The sequence below is a fragment of the Ochotona princeps genome, chromosome 15 (assembly GCF_030435755.1).
Source record: "Ochotona princeps isolate mOchPri1 chromosome 15, mOchPri1.hap1, whole genome shotgun sequence".
In the NCBI taxonomy this organism is placed as follows: Eukaryota; Metazoa; Chordata; class Mammalia; order Lagomorpha; family Ochotonidae; genus Ochotona; species Ochotona princeps.
Genome location: NC_080846.1, coordinates 52,427,214 through 52,453,161, shown reverse-complemented (window position 1 = coordinate 52,453,161; position 25,948 = coordinate 52,427,214). Strand labels below are relative to the sequence as shown.

The window sequence follows — 25,948 nt, the reverse complement described above, 5'->3', positions numbered from 1 at the left end:
AGAGGCAGAGATTTGAGGGAATTTTCATCTGCTGGCTTACTCCTCAAATGGGCTCAATAGCTAGGACAAGGCCAAGAGCGTCTGGGTCGTCTAGCATGTGCACGGATCCAAACCCTCGGGTATCCTCTACTGTTCTCCCACACACATCAGCAGGCAGCTAGACTGGAAGTGGACCAGCTGGGACTCAAACTAGGGCCTACATGGAATGCTGGTGCCACAGGCAGAGGCTTAGCATGCTATGCCATAATGCCAGTCCCTCTACCAGTGTTTTATGTTCAAGGGGTCCTCACTATCTTGGAAAGGTAGGGATTCTCTGTGGGAAATGGAGTAAGGGGCAATCTTACAGAGCACATGGAAATCACATTAAATTTTAGTGTTTTCTATGAGCCCATTATCAAGTGGTTCAGTCTCTAGCAGAAATAACTTTGAGAATCCCATTAAATTCAATGTCAGGACTTTTTTGTCCTAGTCCTTAATAAGTCATTCATTTAGCCTTGGGGCCTATGGGCACATCTCAGAAGCCTCATCTATATCTGCCTAAAGTGTTGCTTTACGTAATTTGTAAAATTTGAAAACCAGAAAGACAGAGAGAGATAACATGACTCCAAAGGCCAGGGTTGGGATGAAGTAGGGACCTGGGGACTCAGCATGGGTTTCCTCTTAGGCAGCAGGCACCCAAGTCCTTCAGCCACCTCCACTGCTCCGCAGTATGCACATTATGCACGTTAGCCCGAAGTTGGAACTGGGAGTAAAACCCAGACCTGGACCTCGGCCCGCCCAACGGGAGGCGGCCATCCTGAGTGGCATCTTCATCACTGCAACAAACGGCACCTGTTTAGCTAAGACAATTATTCCAAAAGCCTGACAGACAGAAAGCACGCTCCCACCCAGTGGTTTATTCTCCAAATGGCTCCAGTCAGAAGCACAATCCAGGTCTCCCTATGCGAGCAGCATGAACGCAATCACTTCAGTGTTCACCACTATCTTCCAGTTTGCATTAAAGGGAAGCTGGAGTCAGTGGCTATGGAGCCACAAAGCAAACCTGTGGGACACAAGGGTCTTAACTGCTAGGCTAAAGGTCTGCCCCAAGTGCTATTTTAGATATCAGCTGCTGGCATGGTGGCTCAATTGGCTAATCCTCCACCCCTAAGCAAAACATCCCATATGGTCACTGGTTTGCACCCCAGCTGCTCCACTTCCCATCCAGCTCCCTGTTTGTAGCCTGGGAAAGCAGAAGAGAACAGCCCAAAGCCTTGGGACCCTGCACCTGCATGGGAGACCTGGAAGAAGCTCCTGGCTCTTGGCTTCAGAAGAGCTCAGTTCCAGCTGTTGTGGCTACTTGGGGAATGAAACAGAGCATGGAAGATGTTTCTCTCTGTCTCTCCTTCTCTCTGTAAATGTCTTCCCAATAAAAATGAATAAATCTTTAAATAAATAAATAAATATCAAATGCTGAGTATAAAGTGTTTTGAAAACTAAAGCACAATGTAAATAGTGAATTATCATGAGCGTTGTAAGAAAATCTATTGTGGGCTGGCTTTGTGGCTTAACAGGCTAATCCTCCATTTTTGAGTGCCAGCATCCCATACTAGCTTATAGCCCGGCTGCTCTACTTCCCAACCAGCTCCCTGCTTATGGCCTAGAAAAGCAGTGAAGGATGGGCCAAGTCTTTGGAACCTACGTGGGAAACTCAGAAGAAGCTCCTGGCTCCTGGCTTTGGGAGGGCTTAGCTCTGCACATTGTGGCCATTTGGAGAGTGAACCAGCAGATAGAAGATTTCTTTTTTTACTGTCTCTCCCTCTCTCTCCAAAACGCTGCCTTTCAAATAAATTTTTTTTTTCCAAAAAGAAAGAAAAAGAGCCCAGTGTGGTATCCCAGCAGCTAAAATCCTCACCTTGCGTGCACCAGGATCCCATATGGGCACTGGTTCTAATCCCAGCTGTTCCACTTCTCATCCAGCTCCCTGCCTATGGCCTGAGAAAGCAGTCAAGGATGGCCCAAAGCCTTGGGACCCTGTACCTGCGTGGGAGACTCCAAAGAGGCTCCTGGCTCCTGGCTTCGGATTGGCTCAGTTCTGGCCATTGCGGCCGCTTGGGGAGTGAATCATTGGATAGAAGATCTTTCTCTCTGTCTGCCTTTCCAATAAAAATAAAATAAATCTTAAAAGAAAAACGTAGCCTTCACATTACCTCTACTCGGCATACTACCTCTTGCCTAACCCTCTAACTTCTACCCAACCTCATTTCTAACCACGAGCTCTAACTCTGCTTGTCATGTCTAACCCAACATGTTCTCTCACCAGTACAGGCCAACCACAATGCGCCCTTGATTCTGTAAATCAAGTACCTTAATCTCGCCGAACTGGGCCACATAGTTTTCCATAGTCCTCACAGCCTGGTCAGCCAGTTTCTCTTCATAATCTTCCCAAAGAAGGTCATTATTCTATGGGATAGAAGCAGAGGGTGTTGAGGGCTCAACTTCTCAACCACCTACCAGGGCAATACCCAACTGCTAACTGCGAAAAACCTTTCCTGTAGTACTGTATTTAGAGTATCACGTTGAATACTGTGCCAGAGACAAAGGGAGAAAACAACTGCTGGCCCAAGGAACTACTCCCTAAGAGGCTGGGTATTTGTTTAGTAATGAAGAACAGCAAAATACAGCCCTGGGCTCTTCAGCTTGGAGGAAGGAACGTCTGGGAATAAATGCATGGAGTTTTAAAGCACAACACATCTTCAGGAAGTAAAAACTTCAGCACAATATTAAAGAGCAAAATGTTCAAAACCAGAGTTCCCAGACTAGAGAAAGTTTGTCTCTACCTGGGCAGCTGCAGGTTCTTCCTACCACCCAGTGCCTGAGGCTACACAGGGTCAACTGCAGATCGCCTCAACCGTCTTACAATCTTCTGGAATGCAGAAGCTAAGACATGCTGGAGGTGAGAACAGGCGTGAGTATCCAAGAGCTCAGAAGCCCAGGCTGCCCTTACCCCCACGATGGCCTTCAGCTCCTCGTGGCCGTCCCACTCGCTGCTGTAGATCTCCTGCAGGGTTTCGGACACTCTCTTTGAACTTTCTCGCATCACTGAAACGAGACAATTCATCATAGTTCCCAAAAAGTAGCTTGGTGTAACGCCTGAGTGACGAATCAGTGGGCCATTACAACAGGTTACAGTTATCAGTGAGGGAAGCTGCATGAAAGTGGGACAGAAATGGTCACTTTCTGGGCCACGGAATCCCAAGGAGGAACCCCAAGGGCAGAGCTCTCTGCAGCAGCACCTACCTTTGACTGCGCTGAGGAAGCTCTTCAGGTCCTTGTAGAGCTTGTGGCCTTCTGCCTGAAAGGGATGAGGCTTTGGTAACTTCAGGGAAACATTTCAGGACATGGCTCCAGAGGTTAGACCCAAAATGTATATTGAAGCACAATTCCCCTCAAATATTCACAATTGTTATAAATTAGTTTTCAGTTTGCCTCTTTTTTTTTTTTTTTTTAAGATTTACTTACTGGACCTGCTGTGATGGCTCAATGGCTAAATCCTTACCTTGTAAGCACCAGGATCCCATATGGATGCCAGTTCATGTCCTGGCTGCTCCACTTTCCATCCAGCTCCCAGCTTGGGGCATAGGAAAGCAGGGGAGGAAGGGCCAAAGCCTTGGGATCCTGCACCTGAATGGGAGACCCCAAGGAAACTCCTGGCTGCTGGCTTTGGATTGACTCAGCTTTGGTCATTGTAGCCATTTGGGGAGTGAACCAGCTGATGAAAGATCTTTTTCTCTGTCTCACCTTCTCTCCGTAAATCTGATCTACCTTTCCAATAAAAATAAAACCTCCTGCCAGACAGAATTGCTCCCGTTCAAAACAGCTCTTGTGGATCCTTGGCCCACCAGTCTGAAGTTGGCTTTTTTCCTGTAGAGTACACCTCCTCCCTCTTCCATATAAGTTTGGAGATAGGCCCAGCACCATGACTCAATTGGCTAAATCCTCACCTTGCAAGCACTGGGATCCCATATTGGAGCTGGTTTGTATCCTGGCTGTTCCACTTCCTATCCAGCTCCCTGCTTAAGACCTTGGAACGCAGTAGAGGATGGCCCAAAGCCTTAAGACCCTGCACCCACTTGGGAGATCCAGAGGAAGTTCCTGGCTTCTGGCTTCAGATTAGCTCAATTCCAGCTGTTGTAGCCATTTGGGGAATGACCCAGTGGAAGATCTGTCTCTCCTGCTCTTCATAAATCTGATCTGCCTTCCAATAAAAGTGAATACATCTTTAAAAAAAAAAAAAAGATTTGAAGACCACTTCCACAAGCCCTTCAGCAAGTCCTTCTTCCCACAGGTTTCCTCAATTGCTCCTCACGGTGTTGTTTAAAGCTCCTTCTCACTCTAATTTCTCCTATCTATAAAGGTCCACTCCTAGGAGATCAGTGGAAAGAAAGCTTAAGACCACTGGCCTGAAAGGTGCAGCCACAAGGTACTCCTCAGGGACAGCCCATGGGTTAAGTAATGGCATGATGACCGGGGCCCCTGGGTTGATATGGGGTGGCTGTTCCCCATCCCCGGGTACTGGAGTGGTAGGGAGAATGGGTATGGCTTGTCCCCTTATCTCCTTCTTCCCAGATACAGGAAGAAGAAACAGAAAAATTGAAAACAATCATCACATCTACTCTCCCCTAACCCTTGATCCTTCCCACCTTGATCAGCTATGTAAACATCATCAAAAATTAAAAAAAATAAAATAAAAATGAAGTGATGGCATGTTGAAAGCCAACATACATTATACAGTATACCATAAATACTTGTCATGAACCTGTTAATGACAAGCCATCAACTTTGTATTTTAATGGGCTCATTGCTAGACAGCCATACCAAAAATATTTTTTTAAATATATAGGAAAGGAAAAAAAAATCCATCCTAATGATCTAACTGTATTCCCAGTGGAAATCTTTGGGAAAAGATCATTTTTTATTTCAGCAGCAGAAAACACAATTTACTCAAATAAAAACAGAAACCTAAACTGGTTCTTTTACCCATCTTCTTGCCTCCAGCACTCATTCCTAAGCCAGTCCAAGCTTTTGGCCATACTTCAAGTTAAAACTCCATCTTGGCAGGAATTGTGTAAGATGCCAGCATCTCACACCAGACCGCCCAGATCTGAAAGATCCCAATGCAGCTCCTGGGTCCGGCCTGGCCTAGTCTCAGCCACAGCAGCCACTCGAGGTAATGAATTAGTAGACAGAAGATTTCCTCCAACTCTCAAATAAACAGAAGAAATCTTTTTTTTTTTTTTTAAGATTTATTTATTTTTATTGAAAAGTCAGATATACAGAGAGGATGAGAGACAGAGAGGAAGATCTTCCGTCCTATGATTCATTCCCCAAGTGATGGCAACAGCCTGTACTGTGCTGATCTGGAGTCAGGAGCCAGGAACTTTAGAACCGGCGCCCACATGGGATCCTGGCACATTCAAGGCGAGGACTTAAGCTGCTAGGCCATGGCGCCAGGCCCCAGAATGGGTCTTAAAAAGAAATCTCAGGTACTTGGCTTCTGCTCTAGCTTCCTGTTAAAGTCTGGGAAGGCACTGGACGAGGCCCAAGTACTTGGACCCTTACTATCCATGTGGGAGAACAGGATGGAATTCCTGGCTCCTGGCTTCGTCTGCTCCGGTGTTGTTGCAGCCATCTTGGGAATGAATCAGCAGATGGAGGTCTCTATCTTCTGTCTCCCTCTCCGTCTTCTAAATAAATCTTTAAAACAAATAAATAAGAGGAGCCATGCTCCTGAGTCACGCTCCTCTGAGATGAAGAATGGTATGCGTGTGGCGATGGCGGCAGTGATAGAGAGAAATGGGACATCACAGGATATCATTTCATGTTTCTCATTGCTCCATGCCTCCCTACAATGGCTCCAGGCTGAATAATCTTAGTTATCTTTCTTCTTTCCTGAAATTTGACTCTCACAGTCTCAGGCTCTCACTTGTCTAGGAGAAACTTGGCTCTATCCACACCTCGCAGGTTAATCCACCTCTCTGGCTTTAGTTTCCTCATCTATAAATGCGGGGTAATGCTGTTTCTGGCTTTAAATCTTAAGATTTTTATCACTTCTGCTCTCTGAATCCTCGCCAAAATCCTGGCACTACCATTAAGAGTCTGAGTCAGTTCTCCCACCCATTATGCAAATAGTCCAGCCCTCAGTTAATGAGCCACTCACTGTGGAAGCTTGTCCTAAGCACACAGTTAGTCAGAGCCAGGTCCTAGGAGATTGGTGTGCCTAGGATGAACAAGGTGTCTGTCCTGGGGTTTCTTAATTGCTAGTGAAAAACAGACTCCGAGAAACCCAGACACAGCAAAACAAGGATAAACAGCATGACCTGAGCAAGTGCTCAAAGCAGTAGGCCATCTATGGAGACCCAGGTGGGAAAGATGGAAAGATGGAGTCACATCAGACCTGATTATAAAGGCAATGAACTAGAACTGCCAGAAATAAAAGGCTAATGTCCTGCTTGACAATTGTTCTTTTATGTTTTTTAAAGACTTATTTGCTTTTATTGGAAAGGCAGATCCACAGAGAAGGAGAGACAGAGAAAAAGATCTTCCATCCTCCGGTTCACTCTCTGTATGGCTGCAAAGCTCAGAGCTGAGCTGATCTGAAGCCAGAAGTCAGGAGCCTTGTCCAGGTCTCCCATGCAGCTACAGGGTCCCAAGGCTTTGGGCTGTCTTCCACTGCTTTCCCAGGCCACAAGTAGAAGATGGATAGGAAGTGGAGCACCAGGGATATGAACTGATACCCATATGGAATGCTGGTGCTTGCAGGTGAGGATTTGGTCACTAGGCTATCACACTGGACCCAAGAACCATTTTTATTTGAAAGGCAGAGTTACACAGAGAGAGAGCGAGACAAAGATCTTCCACCCACTGGTTCACTCTCCAAATGGCCACAATAGCCAGAGGGGTTAGTACTAAGCTAGAAGCCAGGAGCTTCTTCCAGGTCTCCCAAATGGGTGCAGAATCCCAAAATCTTGGGCCATTCTCTGCTGCTTTCCCCAGCTATGGCAAGGAGCTGGATCAGAAGTGGAATACCTGAGACATGAACTAGCACCTACATGGGATGCTGGAACCATACAGTGGTTGTGATAATGTGCCTCTGCTTGTGTTAATGGATGCTGGTCTGAGTTCCAGCTTCTCCATTTCTGATCCAGCTCACTGCTGATGCTTCTGGGAAAGCAGAGGACAATGACCCCCTAATGCCTGGGTCACTGCACCCACATGGGAAACTCAGAGGAAGCACCTGGCTCCTGGTTATCCCTGTCCAGACTCAGCTGTTATAGATACCTGGGGAGTGAGCCAGTGGATGAAGATTCTTTTTAATTCTGCCTTTCAAATAAACAAATAAATAGATAAATAATCTTTTTAAAAAATGGTAGGGGAGCAGTGTAATAGCCTAGTGGCTAAATCCTCACTTTGCATGCAGCAAGATCCCATATGGGCACTGGTTCATGTCCCAGTTCCAGCTCCCTACTTGTGACCTGCGAAAGCAGTGGAGGACGGTCCAAAGCCTTGGGACCCTGCCCCCACGTGGAAGACTTGGAAGAAGTCCCTGGCTCCTGGCTTCAGATTGGCTCATCTCCGGCCATTGTGGCCACTTGGAGAGTGAACAGCAGATTGAAGATATTTCTGTCTTTCTCTCCTTCTCTCTATAAACCTTCCTTTCCAATAAAACTAAATAAATCTCTAAAAAAAAAAAAAACTGGGAGGGGGCTTGCTGTTGTGGTTTAATTGGTAAAGTTACTACCTATGACACCATCAACCAATACGGGTGTCAATCCCAGTTCCAGGAACTCCACTTCCAATCCAGCTCCCTGTTAATGGCCTGGGAAAAGCAGTGGAAGATGCATTTGTGCCCCTGCACTACATAGGAGCCCTGGATGAAGCTCCTGGATTCTGCCATGCCCAGCTCCAATCACTGTGGCCATCTCTGCAATGAATCAGCAGCTAGAATCTCTCTCTAACTCTTTAAAATCAATTAAAAATATTCATTTATTTGAAAGGCAGACAGAGATCTTCTATACTTTGGTTCACTATCCAAATGGCTGTAACAGCCAGGCCTGGGATAGGCTGATGCCAGCAGCCAAAAACTCCCAAGCACCTGAGCCATCCCCTGCTGCCTCCCAGGGTGCACATCAGCAGGAAACTGCATCAGAAGCAGAGCTGAGACATGCGAGCCGAGAAGCGAGTGTCTGAAGCAGTGTCTTAACTTTTGTGCCAAACATTCCTCCTCTTTTCTTAAAGGCCTGCCCTTCATCTCTCTCCCTCTCATGCTGTCAGAGAAAAGCCTGAAGGACAGAATGAATCAAGCCTTTCAAAACAGATGTCAACTCACCGATTCTTCTTTGATCGCTGGAGCTGGAAGTAGAAGGGTGACTAGCATTGAGAAGAGGCCCACAGAGTGTTTTTAGTGAGGGCCTATGTTTCAGTGCCAACTCCACAGCTTCTATGCACTCTTATTGATTAAACTGTTTCCCTCTTAACTGCCTCCTAAAGAACACAATGATACCCATAAAGCATCCTTGTCACCAAAACCAACAAAACTCAAAATCTGAATCTTATGACGCCCTAAATCTGTCAATTTACAGAAAATACAAGAGACACAGGAACTTGTTAAAGAGTACCATCTGAGTCAGCATCTAGCTCAGTAATTAAAACATCTATATTCCTTATCCAAGTGCCGGGGTCAACTTCCAGCTCCAGTTCTGGACTCCAACTCCCTGCCAGGACAGACCCTGGCAGCTAGTGGTGACGGCTAAGTAGCTGGGTCCCTGTTACATGCATGGAAGATCTGGACTGAATTCGCAGTTACTGGCTCGTCCCAACTGTTGTGGGCATTTGAGGAATGAATAGGATGGAAAGTTTCTCTGGGGGTCCGGCGCTATGGCCTAGCGGCTAAAGTCCTTGCCTTGAACACACCAGGATCCCATATAGGCACTGGTTCTAATCCCGGCAGCTCCACTTCCCCTCCAGCTCCCTGCTTGTGGCCTGGGAAGGCAGTCAAGGACGGCCCAAGGCCTTGGGACCCTGCACCCATGTGGGAGACCCGGAAGAAGCTCCTGGCACCTGGCTCCAAATCGGCTCAGCACTGGCCGTTGCACTCACTTGGGGAGTGAATCATCAGATGGAAAATATTTCTCTCTGTCTCTCCTCCTCTCTCTATATATCTGATTTTGCAATAAAAATAAATCTTTAAAAAAGAAAAAAAAGTCTTTCCTGTTCTTTCCTTTTTCCTTCACCTTCCTTTCTCTCTCTCTCAAATCTCTCCTTCTCTCTGTAAGTCTGCCTTTCTAATAAAAACAAATAAATCCTAAAAATAAACAAACAAACAGCAACAGCAAAAACCCACCAAAACTGCAGGACAAACTATCTGGTATGAACAAATAAGATTTAATAAGGGAGGGATTCGAAATCCACAGGGTGGGCCAGCCCCCATCTGTGGAACCGACACCCCACTTGAGTGTCTGTTGGAGTCCTGGTTACTTCACTTCTGCTCCAGCTCCTTGCTAAGGGCCTGGGAAAGCAGTGGAGGACGGCTCAAGTACTTGTGTCCACGCCACATGGTAGACACAGATGACGTCCCCGGCTCCTGGCTTGGGACTGACCCTGCTCTGGCCGTTGCAGTCATTTTGGGAGTGAACCAGTGGCTGGAAGATCTTTCCTTCTCTCTCCCCCTCTCTCTGTAACTGTGCCTTTCAAATAAAAATAAATTAATCTTTAATTTAAAAAAAACTTCAGATTAAAACAATTAGCCTTAATCTGAGGGATGTAAACATGTAAATAAATTATTTGCTTAAACTGTAAAAAAAGTTAGAAAATTTGAACATTCATGATATGATATTAAAGAACAGTACTGTCTTAATTTTTATCTTTTGTTTTAAATATTTTATTTGAAATGCAGTTACAGGGAGGGGGAGGAGGAGGAAGTATATATAGACCTTCTCTTTGCTGGGTCACTGCCCCCATGTTCACAATGGCCAAGGCTGGGCCAGGCCAAAGCCAGGAGCCATCAGCTTCATCTCGGTTTCTCCCAGTAGGTGCATGGCCCAAGCACTTGGGCCATCTTCCTCTGCTTTCCCAGGCACAGTATCAGGGAGCTGGATTGGAAGTGGAGCAGCTAGGACTTGAACAGACACCTATGGTGTTGCAGGTGGTCGTTTAATCTACTATGCCACAACAGTGGCCCCTTTTCCTTCCTTCTTCCCTCCCTCCCTCCCTCATCTCTTTCTTTCTTTGACAGAGAGATATATGCTAATAAAGAGATCTTCCATCTACTGACTCATTTCCCAAATGCCCACAAGAGTCAGAGCTGTGCTAGTCCAAAATCAAGAGCTCAGAATTCAGTCTAGGTCTCCTACATGGATGGCAGGGACCCAAGGGCTTCAACCATCATTGGCTGTTTCCCAGGGTGTGCAGCAGAAGGAAGCTGGATCAGAAGCAGACTTGGTACCCAAAGCCAAGGACTCTGGTATGGGACACAGGCGCCCCAAGCAGCATTTCAGCTGCTGTGTCCAACACCAGCCAGGAATGCTTTATTTATTGTTTTTAGAGGACACTAGAACATCTCAGTGCAATATTTAATCTGCAATATCTGAAAGGCCATCTGTAATCTGTTGAGCGGGGAAAAAGAGGAAGTTGTAAAACTATATGCAGGGAATAATCTCACCTCTATAAACCTTCCATGTATTTGCTGTGAATATATTTAGATATCATATCTATACATGACAAAGTAACTGTAGGGGTTGGCGTTGGGGGGCAGTGCGTTGGGGGAGCCTGCAGTGTTGGCATTCTGTGAAGACTGGTTTGAGTCCTGGCTGCTACACTTCTAATCCAGATTCCTGATAATATGTTGGGGAAAGCTACAAAAGATGGCTCAAGTACTTGGGCCCCTGCCACCCACATGGAGTTCCAGGCTCTTGGCATAGCGCTGACCCAGCCCTGACCACTGTGGCATTTGGGAAGTATACCAGAGGATGCAGGACCTCGCTGTGTCTGTCTCCCTCTCCCTGTAACTCTGACCCGCAAATCAATCGATCAGTCTTTTATTTAAGAAAATAGTAAGGATATACAACAACGGTTATAACATAAGGGTGAAGTCACCGCTGCTTTCTAAGTTAATGTTTCTAAGTTGATATTCTTATCTGATTTGCTATAATCGATCTACAGCATGACAAAGCTATCCCACTTCTGGGGATGTATCCAAAGGAAATAAAGTCTACATATGAGAAGGTGACCTGTAATCCTATTTTTATAGTCACATAATTTACAATAACAAAGAAAGGGAGAGAACCCAGATGCCCATCAGAAGAGGAATGGATAAAAAAACTGCAGTACATCTACTATGGAATACTACTCAGCCATTAAAAAGAATGAAATTCTACCATTTGCAACAAAATTGAGTGAAATAAGCCAATCACCAAAGGACAAAGACCACATGTTCCTTTTGATATAAGGCAACCTTCATGTAAAACATATCAACAGATTCACAGATAAACATGGAGATACACATATTCACCTAGAGGAGCTATATAATGCAGACCAGCATACTGAGCTGTGTCGATATGCTGCAGTATGCATCTCCACTCCCAAATAAAAGAAGGATGCCCAATGAAACTGGTAAATATATCCCAACGATAGGATGCTGGAATTTCTACCATTGTTGATACCTACAGTGTCATGATGTTCCTAAATAGCAGAATGATGGATTTGTGACTATTGCTGTAATAGTACAGGAGAAAACAGTGGGGGTAGGAGAAGTGGAGAGGGTGGCAGGGAAAATCCCTGAGCCTATGGAACTGTATTATAAAAAGTAAAAAAAAAAAAATTAAATCTCAGGAACAAAAAAATTCTAAATGGAATAAAGCATGTAAAGCATCCAGCAAAGAGCCTCGCACATGGCAGATTAAGGTAAAACGCACCACGGAGGTTAAATCTGTTCTCTATTTTTTTAAAGATTCACTTGTTTTTATCAGAAAGGCAGATTAACAGAGAGAAAGATCTTCCATCCATTGGTTCACTCCCAAAATGGTTGCAACTGCCACAGCAGAACACAGCTGAGCTGATCTGAAACCAGGGGCCTCCCACACGGGTACAAGGTCCCAAGGCCAGGCCCTCACTGTTCTCCTAGGCCATAAGAGAGAAGGGAACTGGACTGGAAACGGAACAGCCAGGACACAAGCCAAAGCTCATATGGGATGCCGGTGCTGCAAGGCGAGGATTAGCCAGTTGAATTATCATGGCGCCCCGTTCGTTACCTACTTTTTTAAAAAGTTATTTATTTATTGGAAGGTCAGAGTTACAGGAAGAGAGGTGGCCAGTGTGGTGGCATAGCACACCAATTCCCTCACCTATGGCGTTGGGATCCCATACAGCGCCACTTCGTGTCTTGGCTGCCCCACTTCTGATCCAGTTCTCTTCTTATGGCCTAGAAAATCAGTGCAGGATGACTCACATCTTTGGACCTTGAACCCACATGGCAGACCTGGAGCAACCTTCTGACTCCAGACTGATTCAGCTCCAGCTGTTGCGCCGTTTAGGGAGTAAACTGCAAATGGAAGATCTTCCTGTTTTTCCCGCTCTCTGCAAGTCTGCTTTTCAAATAAAAGTAAATAAATGTTTTAAAAAAGAAGAGGGAAAGATAGAGAAATCTATTCCAACTGCTGGTTCACTCGCAGAAAGCCACCAAAGCAAGACAGGCCAAAGCCAAAGCTGGGAGCTTCATCAGGCCTCCACATGGTGACAGAGGCCCACGTACCTGGACCATCTTCTGCTGCTTTTCCACGGCCATTAGCTGTGTGAACTGGATCAGAAATAAGAGCAGCATGGGTCTGGGGTTCCCCGCCTGGACCCTTCTTAGCAGCATGCACAGTTTTGCGGGGTCTGGGGTCCCCTGCCTGGGCCCGGGTGGCCTGGGGAACCTTGCTGCTGGTGAAGCCCACAGGCTGCCCAGCAGTGCCCTCTGAGTGCCTGAGGTTCTGCACTCACAGGTGGTTTGGGTTATGGCATTGGTGGGGGCGTGCAGGGACTTGTGGGCTCCCCTGCAGGCGAGGAATGACTGCTGAGAGACTTTCATGGACAGGTCCCCGGCCTGCAAATCGGAGCCTCTCAGGGGTTTAGGTGGAATAGATCATGGCATACCCAGCAGCAAAACAAAGTTATGGGCCACTAGTGGGTCCTCAGCCACATTAGCCATGTCAAACAGGACCTACATCTCCCCCTGCCAGCAGCACGTAGTGGTGGCTGGAGGGAGGGAAGGCAGCATAGGCCCACATCCCACCAGATGCCGAGAGGCACTGGTGGGTCCTTGGGTCGTGCTAGGTGTGCCAAACAGCAGCTCCATCCCCCACCAGCAGCAGGTACTAGTGGCTGGGGGGAGGGGAGGCAGCCTAGACCAGCGACCTTTCACCCTGCCAGATGCCAAGATGCTCTGGTGGGTCCTTGGGTTGCACTAGGGTACCTGGAGGCATGGATCTATAAGACGTGTGGCAGAACAAACTGGACAGCAACCCCAGCCAGATGATGACAGCAAATATCTGGCCAAATGAAGACTCTACATTAAATAATCCATAATGCCAGTTCACATAGAAGAAACAGTAAGAACAGATTTATTGGTGGAAATGACTTAGATAAGATACTAGGTAGAATAGATGAACAAAAAGGAAATAAAGAAAAGGTGTGACTACTGAGATAAGAGGAGCTCAAAGGTGGAAGACAGGCAACTTGGGAAGGTGAAAAAAAATAAGGTAACTGGGCTGACATGGTAACACTTGTGGTGCCAGTAAGTCATATGAGTGACTTATTTTTTTTTTAAGATTTTTTTATTTTTATTGCAAAGTCAGATAAACAGAGAGGAGGAGAGACAGAGAGGAAGATCATCCATCTGATGATTCGCTCCCCAAGTGACTGCAGCAGCCAGTGCTGTGCCAGCCGAAGCCAGGAGCCAGGAATCTCCTCCAGGTCTCCCACATGGGTACAGGGTCCCAAGGCTTTGGGCCACCCTTGACTGCTTTCCCAGGCCACAGGCAGGGAGCTGGATGGGAAGCAAGGCTGCTGGGATTATAACCAGTAATATGGGATGCTGGTGTGTTCAAGGCAAGGACTTTAGCCGCTAGGCCACTGTGCCAGGTCCATGAGTGTCAGTTTGAGTCCTGGTTGCCCTACTTCCCATCCAGCTCCCCACTAATGCACCTGGGAAAACAATGGCAGACGGCACAAGTACTTTAGCCCCTGCATTCACCTAGGAGACCCAGATGGTATTCTAGAGTTCTGGGCTCCTGCTTTTGCTTGCACCATCCAGGGAGTCAAACACAGGACAACGGAAGCTCTCTCTCTCTCTCGCTCTCACAGGTCCTCTCTTTCTCTGTCACTCATTTTTCAAACAAATAACCTTTACAAGAAAAAAAAAATCCCACAAAAACAGGCGCCAGCGCTCTGGTGCAATGGTCAAGCTGTCGCCTACATCGCCAGCATCTGAGCACTGGTTCAAGACCTGAAGAAGCTCCTGGCTCCTGGCTGCTGCCTGGCGCAGTCTGGCTGACGCTTCCATTTGGAAAGTGAACCAGTGGATCAAAAATCTCTTTCTTTCTCTCTGTGTAACTGCATTTCAAATAAATACATCTTTTTTTAAGATTTATTTATTTTTATTGCAAAGTTAGACATACAGAGAGGAGAAGAGACAGAGAGGAAGATCTTCTGTCTGATGATTCACTCCCCAAGTAGCCACAACAGCCAGAGCTGAGCCTATCCAAAGCCAGGAGCCAGGATCCTCTTCTGAGTCTCCCATGCAGATGCAGGGTCCCAAGGGTTTGGGCCGTCCTCAACTGCTTTCACAGACCAGAGGCAGGGAGCTGGACGGGAAGCTGGGCCGCCGGGATTAGAACTAGTGTCCATATGGGATCCTGACGCATGCAAGGTGAGGACTTCAGCTGCTAGGCCACTGTGCTGGGCCCTCACAGAAATAAATCTTAAAAAAAAAAACAAAAATAATCTTTTGCCTTAATCTCTGTAAGCTAGTCTATTACTTATTATCCCTCTATGTTTAAAAAAATTCACACACAAACAAAATAGAGTAAAAACTAAGGGGGCAGGGATCCACCCTCACGTGTTTTAAGGACGTGGTGATGTCACTGTGTCTCAGATGCGAGCAGGAGAGCATTCCTTTGTCCCCATGTGGCAGGGTCAACAGAGCAGGAAAGGCGAGTCTGCTTGCCAGAGGAAAGACGGGCAGGGTCGCCCTGTCCAGGCTGAGCCGACAGGGACGCTGGCTAGCCTGTGCAGCCCTCATCTCTCCTCCCTCCCCCACCTTCCACCTTACCTGTTGTTGGTAGAAGTTGTTGGCACATTGTTCAAACCGTTCATCTTTGGTTTCCACAGTTTTCCCCAATTTCTGCAGTACCTGGGGATACAAGAGAGAAAGGCCCCATTAGGTGATGGTCAAGTGTCTCCCTCCCCCTCCCTCTGTGATTAATTTCTTTCAGTTACCAAGCAGAGCACTCTCCCCTCCTGGATGACTCCCCAGATGCCTGCAGTAGCTAGGGTGGGGCCAGGCTGAGGCCATAAACTGAGAAGCCAATCTGATTCTCCCACTTAGGTGTAAGGACCCCACCGCCAGCTGCCTCCCAGGGTGCGCTAGCAGGAGGCTGGAATTGGAAGCAGACCTGAGGCGTGAACCTGGGTACTCTTCCTGGAAATGCAGCCATCACAAAGTAATTGTCTCGGGCCTGACGCTATGGCCTAGCCGCTGAAGTCCTCGCCTTGAACACACCGGGATCCTATACAGGCGCTGGTTTTAATCCCGGCAGCTCTGCTTCCTATCCAGCTCCTCGCTTGTGGCCTGGGAAAGCAGTCAAGGACAGCTCAGAGCCTTGGGACCCTGCACCCATGTGGGAGACCCGGAAAAGGCTCCGGACTCCTGGCTTCAGATCGGCTCATTTCCGGCCATTAAGGCCACTTGGGGAGTGAACCATCGACGGAAGACTTTCCTCTCTGACTCTCCTCCTCTCTGTATGTATGACTTTGCAATAAAAATAATATAAAATAAAAAGCAATTGTCTCTGTACTTAGATTCTTGCCACCCATCTGGGAAACCCTGATTGGGCCTGCCCCAGTTCCAGCAGTGGGCATTTGGGCAGTGAAGTGGCAGGCTGAAGAGCAACCTCTTCCATTGCCTTTTAAATCAACAAATAAACTTTTTTTTTTAAAAGGGCATACTCTTCTTCACCCACTGGAATTGGCAATGTAACAGGTTGCTAAAGAAATCTCATGGTTCTTGGGAGAACTCTGGGATACACAGTGGGCTACTGAAGACAGTGTGCGTACACATCTCAGGAGGAAGGGCGAGCCTGGCCAGGATCTCACTGTTGTTCAAAGTGGCGGGTTTTGTGCGGGGTGGGTGTACAAGGTCATAATAAAACAACGATTAACAAAAAGAATGGAACATACGTATAGCTTAAAGCTAAAACATGAATCTTGAAGACATTTCACCTGAGACCTCTTCCAGGCATAGCCACAGATTCCTCTAAAGAGATGAGGTGAACAGTAAGCAGGGAATTCTCTCATGACTCTGGAAAACTAGGAGAGGTCTTGACACAATACATTTGAAACTCAGGTGGAAATAAGAGCTAATCCATACCTATCACGTCTCAACTCAGTAAACTTAGCACCAACTGCCATACTTGTCTCGGTGCTAAAGAAAAGATACTGTGGTGACAAAGAGACCTGAGTTCTGTTCTCAGAGCAGACACTCCCTCAAGAAGCAGCTAAGTGGGCCCGGCGTGGCCTAGCGGCTAAAGTCTTCACCTTGAATGCCCCAGGATCCCTGATGGGCGCCGGTTCTAATCCCGGCAGCTCCACTTCCCATCCAGCTCCCTGCTTGTGGCCTGGGAAAGCAGTCGAGGACGGCCCAATGCATTGGGACCCTGCACCCGCGTGGGAGACCCGGAAGAGGTTCCTGGTTCCCGGCATCGGATTGGCGCGCACCGGCCCGTTGCGGCTCACTTGGGGAGTGAATCATCGGACGGAAGATCTTCCTCTCTGTCTCTCCTCCTCTCTGTATATCTGACTGTAATAAAATAAATAAATCTTTGAAAAAAAAAAAAAGCAGCAGCTAAGTGCAGGTGGTGACACTGTCCTCTGTCTCCCTGTAACTCCCTCCCAAGCCGAGCTGGAACCTCGGCAGTTGCCTGCAGCTTCTTCCCTCTCGCCTTTTTTTTGAAAGGTTTATGTTCTTTCTTTCTTTTAGGTTAGATTTATTTAATTTTTTAAAAGATTTATTTTATTTTTATTGCAAAGTCAGATATACAGAGAGGAGGAGAGACAGAAAGGAAGATCTTCCATACACTGGTTCACTACCCAAGAGGTCGCAATGGCCAGAGCGGAGCTGATTCGAAGCCAGCAGCCAGGAGCTCTTCCGGGTCTCCCAAGCAGGTGCGGGAACCCAACACTTTGGGCCGTCCTCACCTGCTTTCCCAGGTCACAGGCTGGGAGCTGGATGGGAAGCAGGGCTGCCAGGACTAGAACCGGTGCCCATATGTAATCCTGGGAATGCAAGGCAAGGACTTTAACCACTACATTATCGCACTGGGCCAGATTTATTCAATTTTTTTTAAAAGATTATTTTATTACAGCCAGATATACAGAGAGGAGGACAGACAGAGAGGAAGATCTTCCGTCCGATGATTCACTCCCCAAGTGAGCCGCAACGGGCCGGTGCGCGCCAATCCGAAGCTGGGAACCTGGAACCTCTTCCGGGTCTCCCACGCGGGTGCAAGGTCCCAATGCATTGGGCCGTCCTCGACTGCTTTCCCAGGCCACAAGCAGGGAGCTGGATGGGAAGTGGAGCTGCCAGGATTAGAACCGGCGCCCATCAGGGATCCCGGGGCTTTCAAGGCAAGAACTTTAGCCGCTAGGCCACGCCGCCGGGCCCCAGATTTATTCAATTTTTATTGAAAAGGAAGATATACAGAGAGGAAGATCTTCCGTCCAATGATTCACTCTCCAAGTGGCTACAATGGCCAGAGCTGACCTGATCCGAAGCCAGGAGTCAGGAACCTCCTCCAGGTCTCCCACACGGGTGCAGGGTCCCAAGTCTTTGGGCCGTCCTCAACTGCTTTCCCAGGCCACAAGCAGGGAGCTGGATGGGAAGCGGGCCACCGGGATTAGAATCGGTGCCCATATGGGATCCCAGAGCATGCAAGGCGAGGACTTTGGCTGCTACACTGTTGTGCCGGGCTCCCCCTCTCCTTCTTTATAACACCCTCTCATGCCTGTCTTGGGAACCAACCTGTGCTCTCAGCTCACCATACCCTCAGTCATGCCTCTCATTCTTTTCCACCCACCTGCCACAAAAGGTCTGCCTAAAAGCTACTAATGGTTCCCCTGTTAATCTCAACTTACTTCTATTAAATGTTCATTATTGGGCCCAGCACGATGATTCAGTTGCTAAATGCTCACCTTGCATGACCGGAATCCCATATGGGCACCAGCTCACATCTGAGCTGCTCCACTTCCCATCCAGCTCCCTGCTTGTGGCCTGGGAAAGCAGTCAAGGACGGCCCAAAGCCTTGGGACCCTGCACCCGCGTGGGAGACCCAGAGGAGATTCTAGGCTCCTGGACTCTGATCACCATAGCTACGGCCATTGTGGCCACTTAGGGAGTGAACCAGTAGATGGAAGATCCTTCTGCCTGACCTCTCTTTAAATCTGCCTTTCCAATAAAAATAAATAAATCTTTTCAAAAATTTTCAACATGCACTTGTAAGTAGTAATTCAAACGCTAGCCTGCACCCAGGTCCTATGACCCGACCCTTCATGAAGCCCCAGCTCTCACCACCCCTCCTCCCTACAGAGCACACTGCTGGATACTTTCCAGTTTCCTCCACACACCACACTATTTGCCTGTCATATATGCTGGTCTTCCTTTCCAGAATCTTCTTCCCCACCTGTCTTCCAAGCAAATATGCATTAAAAAAAGTTCCTACTCCATATCCTTTGTGATACTTAACCACATCTATTTCATTCTCCTGAGTGACTCTGTCATTCCCTATGAAGGAATATCACTATTTTATTATTTTTTTTTTTCATGTCTCCAAACTGTGAGCTCATTCGGGATTCCCCTACTAAGATTTTTCAATATCCAGCATAGATGCTTAACAGGAAGGAGTGACTAGACTGGCCCCTGAGGTAGGATCTTGCTACCGCGGATTAGAGTATAAAGCGTAAAGGTGAAAGGACAGTTAGAGCCAAAGACAATGACATCAGCAAAAACACCAGCCATGCAACTGTCAGGTGACTTCCAGAGACGCGTGGGCATGGCTAGGTTAGGGCGTGTTACAAGCAATGATGGGGAATGAAGCTAGAAAGGAAAATTGGTGTCTTCTTTTTAAAAAAAGATTTAATTATTTTTATTTGAAAGGCAGAGCTATACAGAGGAGACACAGAGATCTTCTATCTGCTGGTTCACTCTGCTAACGGCCACAATAGTTACAGGTGGGCCGGTCCGCAGCCAGGAGTCAGGACCTTCTTCTGGGTCTTCCATGTGGGTGCAAGGGCCCAAGCGCTTGGGTCATCCTCTTCTCCTTTCTCAGTCCATCAGTAGGTTAAGATCTGGGGCTACTGGAGCAGCTGGGTCTCAAACTGGCACTCCTAAGGGATGCCCGTGCCACAGTCAGGAGCTTAACTTTTTTCCACTTCGGTGTCCGCCCGAGTCTTCTTATGAAGGGTGCTGGATTATCACAAAGTGCTCAAGTTGGGAAATTTGGGAGACTCAGTATAAAAACCCTAACCGAGTTTTTTCATTAAAAAAAAAATTAAAATCAGTGGGGAGAGAGAAAGAGAGGGAGAGGCAGAGAGAGGAAGATTCATCTACTGGCTTACTCACTCCCTAATCGCCCACAGAGCCACACTGGAGCCAGGAGCCTCGAACTCTAGCCAAGTTTCCTTTGTGGGTAACAGAGATCCAAACACTTGGGCCTTCATCTGCTACCCTGGCAGGCATATTAGCAGGAAGATGGATAGGAAGCAGAAGCAGTATTTCAATACGGGATGCAGGCACCCCAAACAGCGACTTTATCTGTTATACCACAACATCTGCCCCAAGTGTCTCCCTTCCAAGATTAAGAAGGGTTTAGAGCGGTGCAGTGCTTAGGATCCAGGGCTACTGGAATCAGGTAGATACTGGCTTTTACCTCGGCCTTCCCAGTCATCAGCTAAGCCTCCGGGTAAGTCACTTACGCTCTACAGTATCAGTTTTCAGACTTCTTTTCCCTAATAAAATCACATCCATCTCCTGGAGTTGTTGAAAGGATCAAATGATTTCAAGCATGTGAGCTGCTTGCCAATGTGGCCCTCCAGTTAGCACTGAATGCATACATCACCATGTCTAATTTCATTCCCTTGCGTATCTGTGTTCATATTTCCTTTATGGTTTTGTGTTATCAGCTGTCTCTAACTCCACCTCACTCACTCCCTAACTCAGGCTGCAGCTGGCCACCTTACCCAGCTCCCTCCTCTCCCCTCTAACAAAACACTGTCCTGCACCCAAAAGTTGCAAAAACCACCTTGTTTAGTGATAACTGCAACTCTTACTTCCTTTCTGCTGCCCCTCCCTTCCTTTGCTTCGGGCTTGGTTCTTCTTGGGTGCAGGGGGCAGAAAAGAGAAAGACAAAACAGCCTAGAGTCAGTGTAGGGCGTGGCTGGCACAGAGCAGTCTCCCCAGGCCCCAGAAGGCAGGGGCTAAAAAGGACTGGAAGCTGTGAAGGTGTGTGCTAAGGGCATGTTCCCATCTTTAGCTCTGAAAAGGTATGGCCATTTGTGGCCCCAAGCAACAGGCCCTTGTGCCAGCGTATTTACAGTGTGTTGTAGCTGTTCCTCCTTAAGGAGGCAGGGAGGCTTTCAGGGAAACAAGTTTGCTTGTTGGAAGATTTCTTTTTATTTGAAAGGCAGAGTTACCGAGGAGAACAACAGAGAGACCTTCAGCCTCAACTGTTGGCTTACACAATGGCCAGATCTGGACGGAATGAAGCCAGAAGCCAGCAGCCCGGAGCTTCCTCCAGGTCTCCCGTGTGAGTGCACCGTCCCAAGGCTTTGGGCCGTCCTCCTCGGCTGTTTTCCCAGGCCATAGGCTGGGAGCTGGGTGGGAAGTGGAGCAGCCAGGAAATGAACTGGCACCCAAATGAGATCTTAGCGCAGGCAAGGCGAGGATTTAGTTACTGAGCCATCGCACCAGGCCTTGATTAATTATTTTAACTTTCCTTCAGTTTGAGATGGGGGAACTAAAGCCCTAAAAACAAAACAAAAATCACAGCCTACATGTTTGGTGCTATAGACCCTTGGCATGACTTATCTCCATTTACTACATTTTTTTTAAAGATTTATTTACTTTTTATTACAAAGTCAGATATACAGAGAGGAAGATCCTCCATACGATGATTCACTCCCCGAGTGACCGCAACGGCCGGTGCTGTGCCAATCTGAAGCCTGGTACCAGGAACCTCTTCCCAGGTCTCCCACATGGGCTCAGGGTCCCAAGGCTTTGGGCCGTCCTCGACTGCCTTCCCAGGCCACAAGCAGGGAGCTGGATGGGAAGTGGAGCTGCTGGAATTAGAACTGACTCCCATATTGGATCCTGATGCATTCAACGTGAGGAATTTAGCTGCTAGGCTACAGCACCGGGCCCAAAATCTTTAGGCTAGATACCATAGTAGGATTTCCTTAATAGAGCCCTAATCTTTAGCTTTTGGTCTTCTCAGCTCTGCTCACTGTTACCCCTGAAAAGACGTCTGGACCACTTGCCGTGCTCATGCTGTCACTCCTGACAGGGAAAGTTCTTGCACTACTTGCCTAGGGAAACACTCATCCTCTCTAACCCCTACTTCAAGTTCAGACCCCACTAAATCCCTCCCTGCACTCCCTTATTTTCATGTCCCTTTCAATTCCCACGGATGTGTGCATTTCTCAGGTCACTTGGCTTTACCTTCAAAACGCTTCTGGCAGCTAAGACTGCCTCTTACTTGCCTCTAAATTTCCTCCTGTGTCCAACCCAATACCTTGAACAAAGAGGTTTTTCTGTTTGTTTGTTTGTTTGTTTTTTATAGATATCTAGTCAACAAATTTTCTGGAATACAGATTTAGTAAAAGTCAACAGTGGAAAGACCCACACAGGAATGATAAGCAATGACCTTGGGGGGGTGGGGCACGGAGGAGATAGCTAAGAGTGGGCCACAAAGAAATCAGAGAGCGTGTAAGAGCAGCTGGAAATGTGAAGCTGTCGAATGCTATAAAAACACAATAAAGCCCGCTCCAGCCCAGCGTCGTGCGGAGTTTGGGTGGGAACTGGACAACAGAACCAGAAGACTATTTCATCTCCGCTGTGTTTGACAGTCACCAGAGCTGCTCTCCAGCTTTTCAGGGGAACCCACTGTTTTCTATTCTTAGCTCAACTTCTTCTCAGGTCAGCAGGAAGTGGGGAGGCACAGCTGTCAGAGGCTTATCTGCCGGGTGCTAAAGGGAGTGGCCTGAGGTTAGGACACAAAGGCACAACACCTGGGTTTCAGTAATAGTTCTGCCACTCTTAAACCTCGTGTAAACCTGTTTCCTTGTTTCTAAAACTGGGATACTAACAGCTCACTTGGAGGGCTGAAGACATAAAGATCGCGTTGCTGGAGGGAGCCTGCGGGTCTCTGCTCACACTCCTGTGCCTGACCCAGAAGCCACACTTGATACTTGACACATTAGCCCTTATATGTTACTCTGAGGATTACATCCAAGTCAACACACTTGTTCCAGAAAATGCTTTTAGTGCAGCTTTCTCCCTCAGTATAGCCTGCCCTCAGCAGCTTCAGTACCCTCGCAGGACTTCAGGACGCTGGTTCCAGACTGACTGTGCTAAGCTCCCTCCAGTAATAATTAGCCATCCCCATCATTGCTTCTGGGTGCTGGCTGTCCCGCTCCAGGCTCCTGACCCCATGACCCCACGTGACTCGTTGCACCGGCCTCCGGCCTCTGAGTCCCCAGGGGCAAATCTGAATTTGCTCCTCCAACTGTACCTCATCCTGCTACCCAGCTGAGTGCTTCTTTTGGGAAACTTTGTTTCTGAGGTTCAAGAAGTCTTCTTCCCTTTCAATGTGGTGTCCTCGTCATCTGAACCCCAAAGGAGAACATTATTATCTAGGTTTTTTTTTTTTAAAGATTCAGTTTTATTTAAAAGGCTGAACTACAGAAAGAAGGACAGAGAGAGAGAGAGAGAGAGAGAGAGAGAGAGAGAGGTCTTCTATCCACTAGTTCACTTTCCAAATGGCTGCAATAGCTGAAGTGAGCTGATCCAAAACCAGGAGCCAGGAACTTCTTCGAGATCTCCCACGTAGGTGCAGGGGCCTAAGGACTTGAGCCATCCTCCATTGCTTTTCCAGGTCATAAGCAGAGGGTTGGACTGGAGGTGAAACAGCAGCGGAAAGAAATGGTGTTCATATGGGACACCAGTGCTGTTGGCAGGAGCTTGACCTACCACACCACGGCACTAACCTCTTATCTCAAGTTTAAAGTACATGCTTAAAAACGGAGATAAAGTCGGCCCAGCAAGATAGCATAGCAGCTGAAGTCCTCACTTTGTACATGCTGGGATCCCAAATGGGCGCCGGCTCATGCCCTGGCAGCCTCGCTTCCCATCCAGCTCCCTGCTAGTGGTCTGGGAAAGCAGTCGAGGACGGCCCAAGGCCTTGGGAGCCTGCACCCATGTGGGAGACCTGGAAGAGGATCCAGGCTCCTGACTTTGGATCAGCTCAGCCCCAGCCATTGTGGCCTCTTGGGGAGTGAATAATTGGGTGGAAGATCTTTCTCTCTCTCTCTCCCTCCTTCTCTCTGTAAATTTGAACTTCCGATAAAAATAAACTAATCTTTTTAAAAAGAGACAAAGTCTAAAGTAATAGCATGGTGTTGATGACTGCATGGAGAGGGTGAATGAGGCAAAACCAACTGCTCGGGTTTTTTTTAGAGATTGTTATCATTAAGGGGGCTCTGTTTCGCATTAGCAGGTTAAGCCACCACCTGTGATGCTGGTATCCCTGCTCCTCTGCTTCTGATTCACCTTCGAATACCCCAGAAAAAGCAGTGACAGGTGGCCCAAGGACAAGGGCCCCAGCTATCCCTGTGGGAGACCAGGATGAAATTCCTGGCTCCTGGCTTTGTATCCTGGCTCAGCTCTGGCTATGGTAGTCATTTGGGAAGCGAACCAACAGAAAAGAGATCTGCCTCTGTCTCCCTCTCTGACAATCTGCTTTCAAATAAATCTTTTTTAAAGAGGTTATTACCACTCACTGGGAATTTGTTTTTGAGGGCCTTTGCTTTTACTTTCTCAGCCACAGTGGTATCCTTAATTGTCTAGAACCTCCTTTCCCATGCTGGTCCTCCCCAAGGCACCTTCTCAGACTCACTGCTGTCAGACCCATCAGAGAAGTAACTCAGTCTTCAGAGACTGAATCCATGATCAAGCTCGAATTCAGGTAACTAAACTGACCAAGGATGTTGGCACAAAATCCCTTCCTCCTTTCCTATTAACTCCCCCTGCAAAAAATATACAACACTGTGCACCCCTGCCCCCGCATTGTCGCCTCTTAAAGTCAAGAATCACATTTACATCACATTAGTCCTTATTCCATTAGAGCGGAGTGCCCGTAACTTTTCCCAGGGCCCAACCACTTCTGCATATTCAGATGCAAACAAACATTTCAACTCTTCAGCAGCCACTGTTCCTGCAAACGCGTCAAAGACCACGAACCCTTAGAAAGCCAAAACCACTTCTGTCTCCCTTTCTCTTCCTTCTTCTGGCTTAGGAGGAGTCCCACACACACCTTGCCATCTAGGGTGTGGGTAGGCAGAGGGCAGATGCCAATTAGCCACCAAGAAGATACTGGACAGGTAGAAATTAAAGTGCCGTGCATACGTGCGAACAAGGGCAGAGGTTTAGCCCAGCGCTTCACGCCCCTGGGGCTGCCCACTGAGTGCCTGCCTGAGTCCGAATAGCAGCCACAGGCCTGCCGGTGGAGCTAGGAAAAAGACCCACGCAGGAAAGCTCTGGTCCTTGGTGGCCGCCTAGTCCACGCCTAGTCCACCAGCTGCACCACCGCTGGTCACGGCCGCTCAGTCCCTGGGGGCAATGCCTCCCCGACCTTGACCGCCCCTAACCTGTCATCGCGGCACCTCTGCCAGGACTACACCTCCTGCACCCGCTCGACTCGGTCCTCTCACCCTTTGGCCATTTCGAAGGTTCCTACGAGAGGCTGCCGTCCCACCCGGCCCCGGACCGGTGGCGACCCTTCCAGAATTCTCCCTCAAGGAAAACCCAACTTGGGCCTCCATGGTGCCCCAGCGGCCGCCCCCGCTTACCTTCTCCTGCGCCCTGCTGAACTTCTTCTGCACTTGCTTGGCGAACAGGCCCGCGGCGCCGCCCGCCTTGCCCTCGGCCATCCTGCCGGCTCCCCAGGGGCGGCAGCCGGCCCGTGGTTTTCTGAGGCCCCTGAGGAGGAAGTGCGGCTCCCGGCATGCCCGGCTTCCGGCGCGTGAGCCCGCCCTGTGCAGAGCCCCTGGGGCAGCCGGTGGACCCGGGCGGTCGGGGCCGGCTCGGGGCTGTGGGACACGACATGGCGGCCTGGGAATGCTCAGGCCTGCCGGACGTGACATGGCTCGCGTGGACGGAGGCCTGGCCTGCCCGCAGGCGACGCTCGCTCCAGGCCTGGGTGTGGCCCCGGTGCAGTCGGGGCGTCTTCTAGGGTGAGGCTGGGCCCGGGAACATCCTGGAAGCCCCAGGGCAGACACCACACACCGTGGGCTTCACCATTGGGCAAGGGTCTTAGTAGAAAGGGACAGTGTGGCTTCAAAGATACAGACTGCCGCCGACGAAGAGAGATGGAGCGTCTCTTTCCAG

General features: G+C 48.3%; 1 protein-coding gene across 4 annotated transcripts in view; it reads right to left on the bottom strand.

Moving 5' to 3' along the window:
- The window catches only part of BIN2 (bridging integrator 2), a 40,262-nt gene extending 14,697 nt beyond the window's left edge, over positions 1–25,565 (bottom strand). For 3 of the 4 annotated variants that reach the window (XM_058673086.1, XM_036492496.2, XM_058673087.1), the window contains exons 1-5: positions 25,411–25,565; positions 15,347–15,427; positions 3,280–3,334; positions 2,987–3,081; positions 2,347–2,442 (exon numbers count right to left, since the gene is read on the bottom strand). In XM_058673086.1, the coding sequence (XP_058529069.1) occupies positions 2,347–2,442; positions 2,987–3,081; positions 3,280–3,334; positions 15,347–15,427; positions 25,411–25,491 (408 nt within the window). In that variant the 5' untranslated portion in view covers positions 25,492–25,565. Of the gene's footprint in view, positions 1–2,346; positions 2,443–2,986; positions 3,082–3,279; positions 3,335–15,346; positions 15,428–20,880; positions 20,914–25,410 lie in introns of those variants that run through there. The other variant, XM_058673088.1, reaches the window with a different exon arrangement.
- Positions 25,566–25,948: the final 383 nt, after the last annotated feature.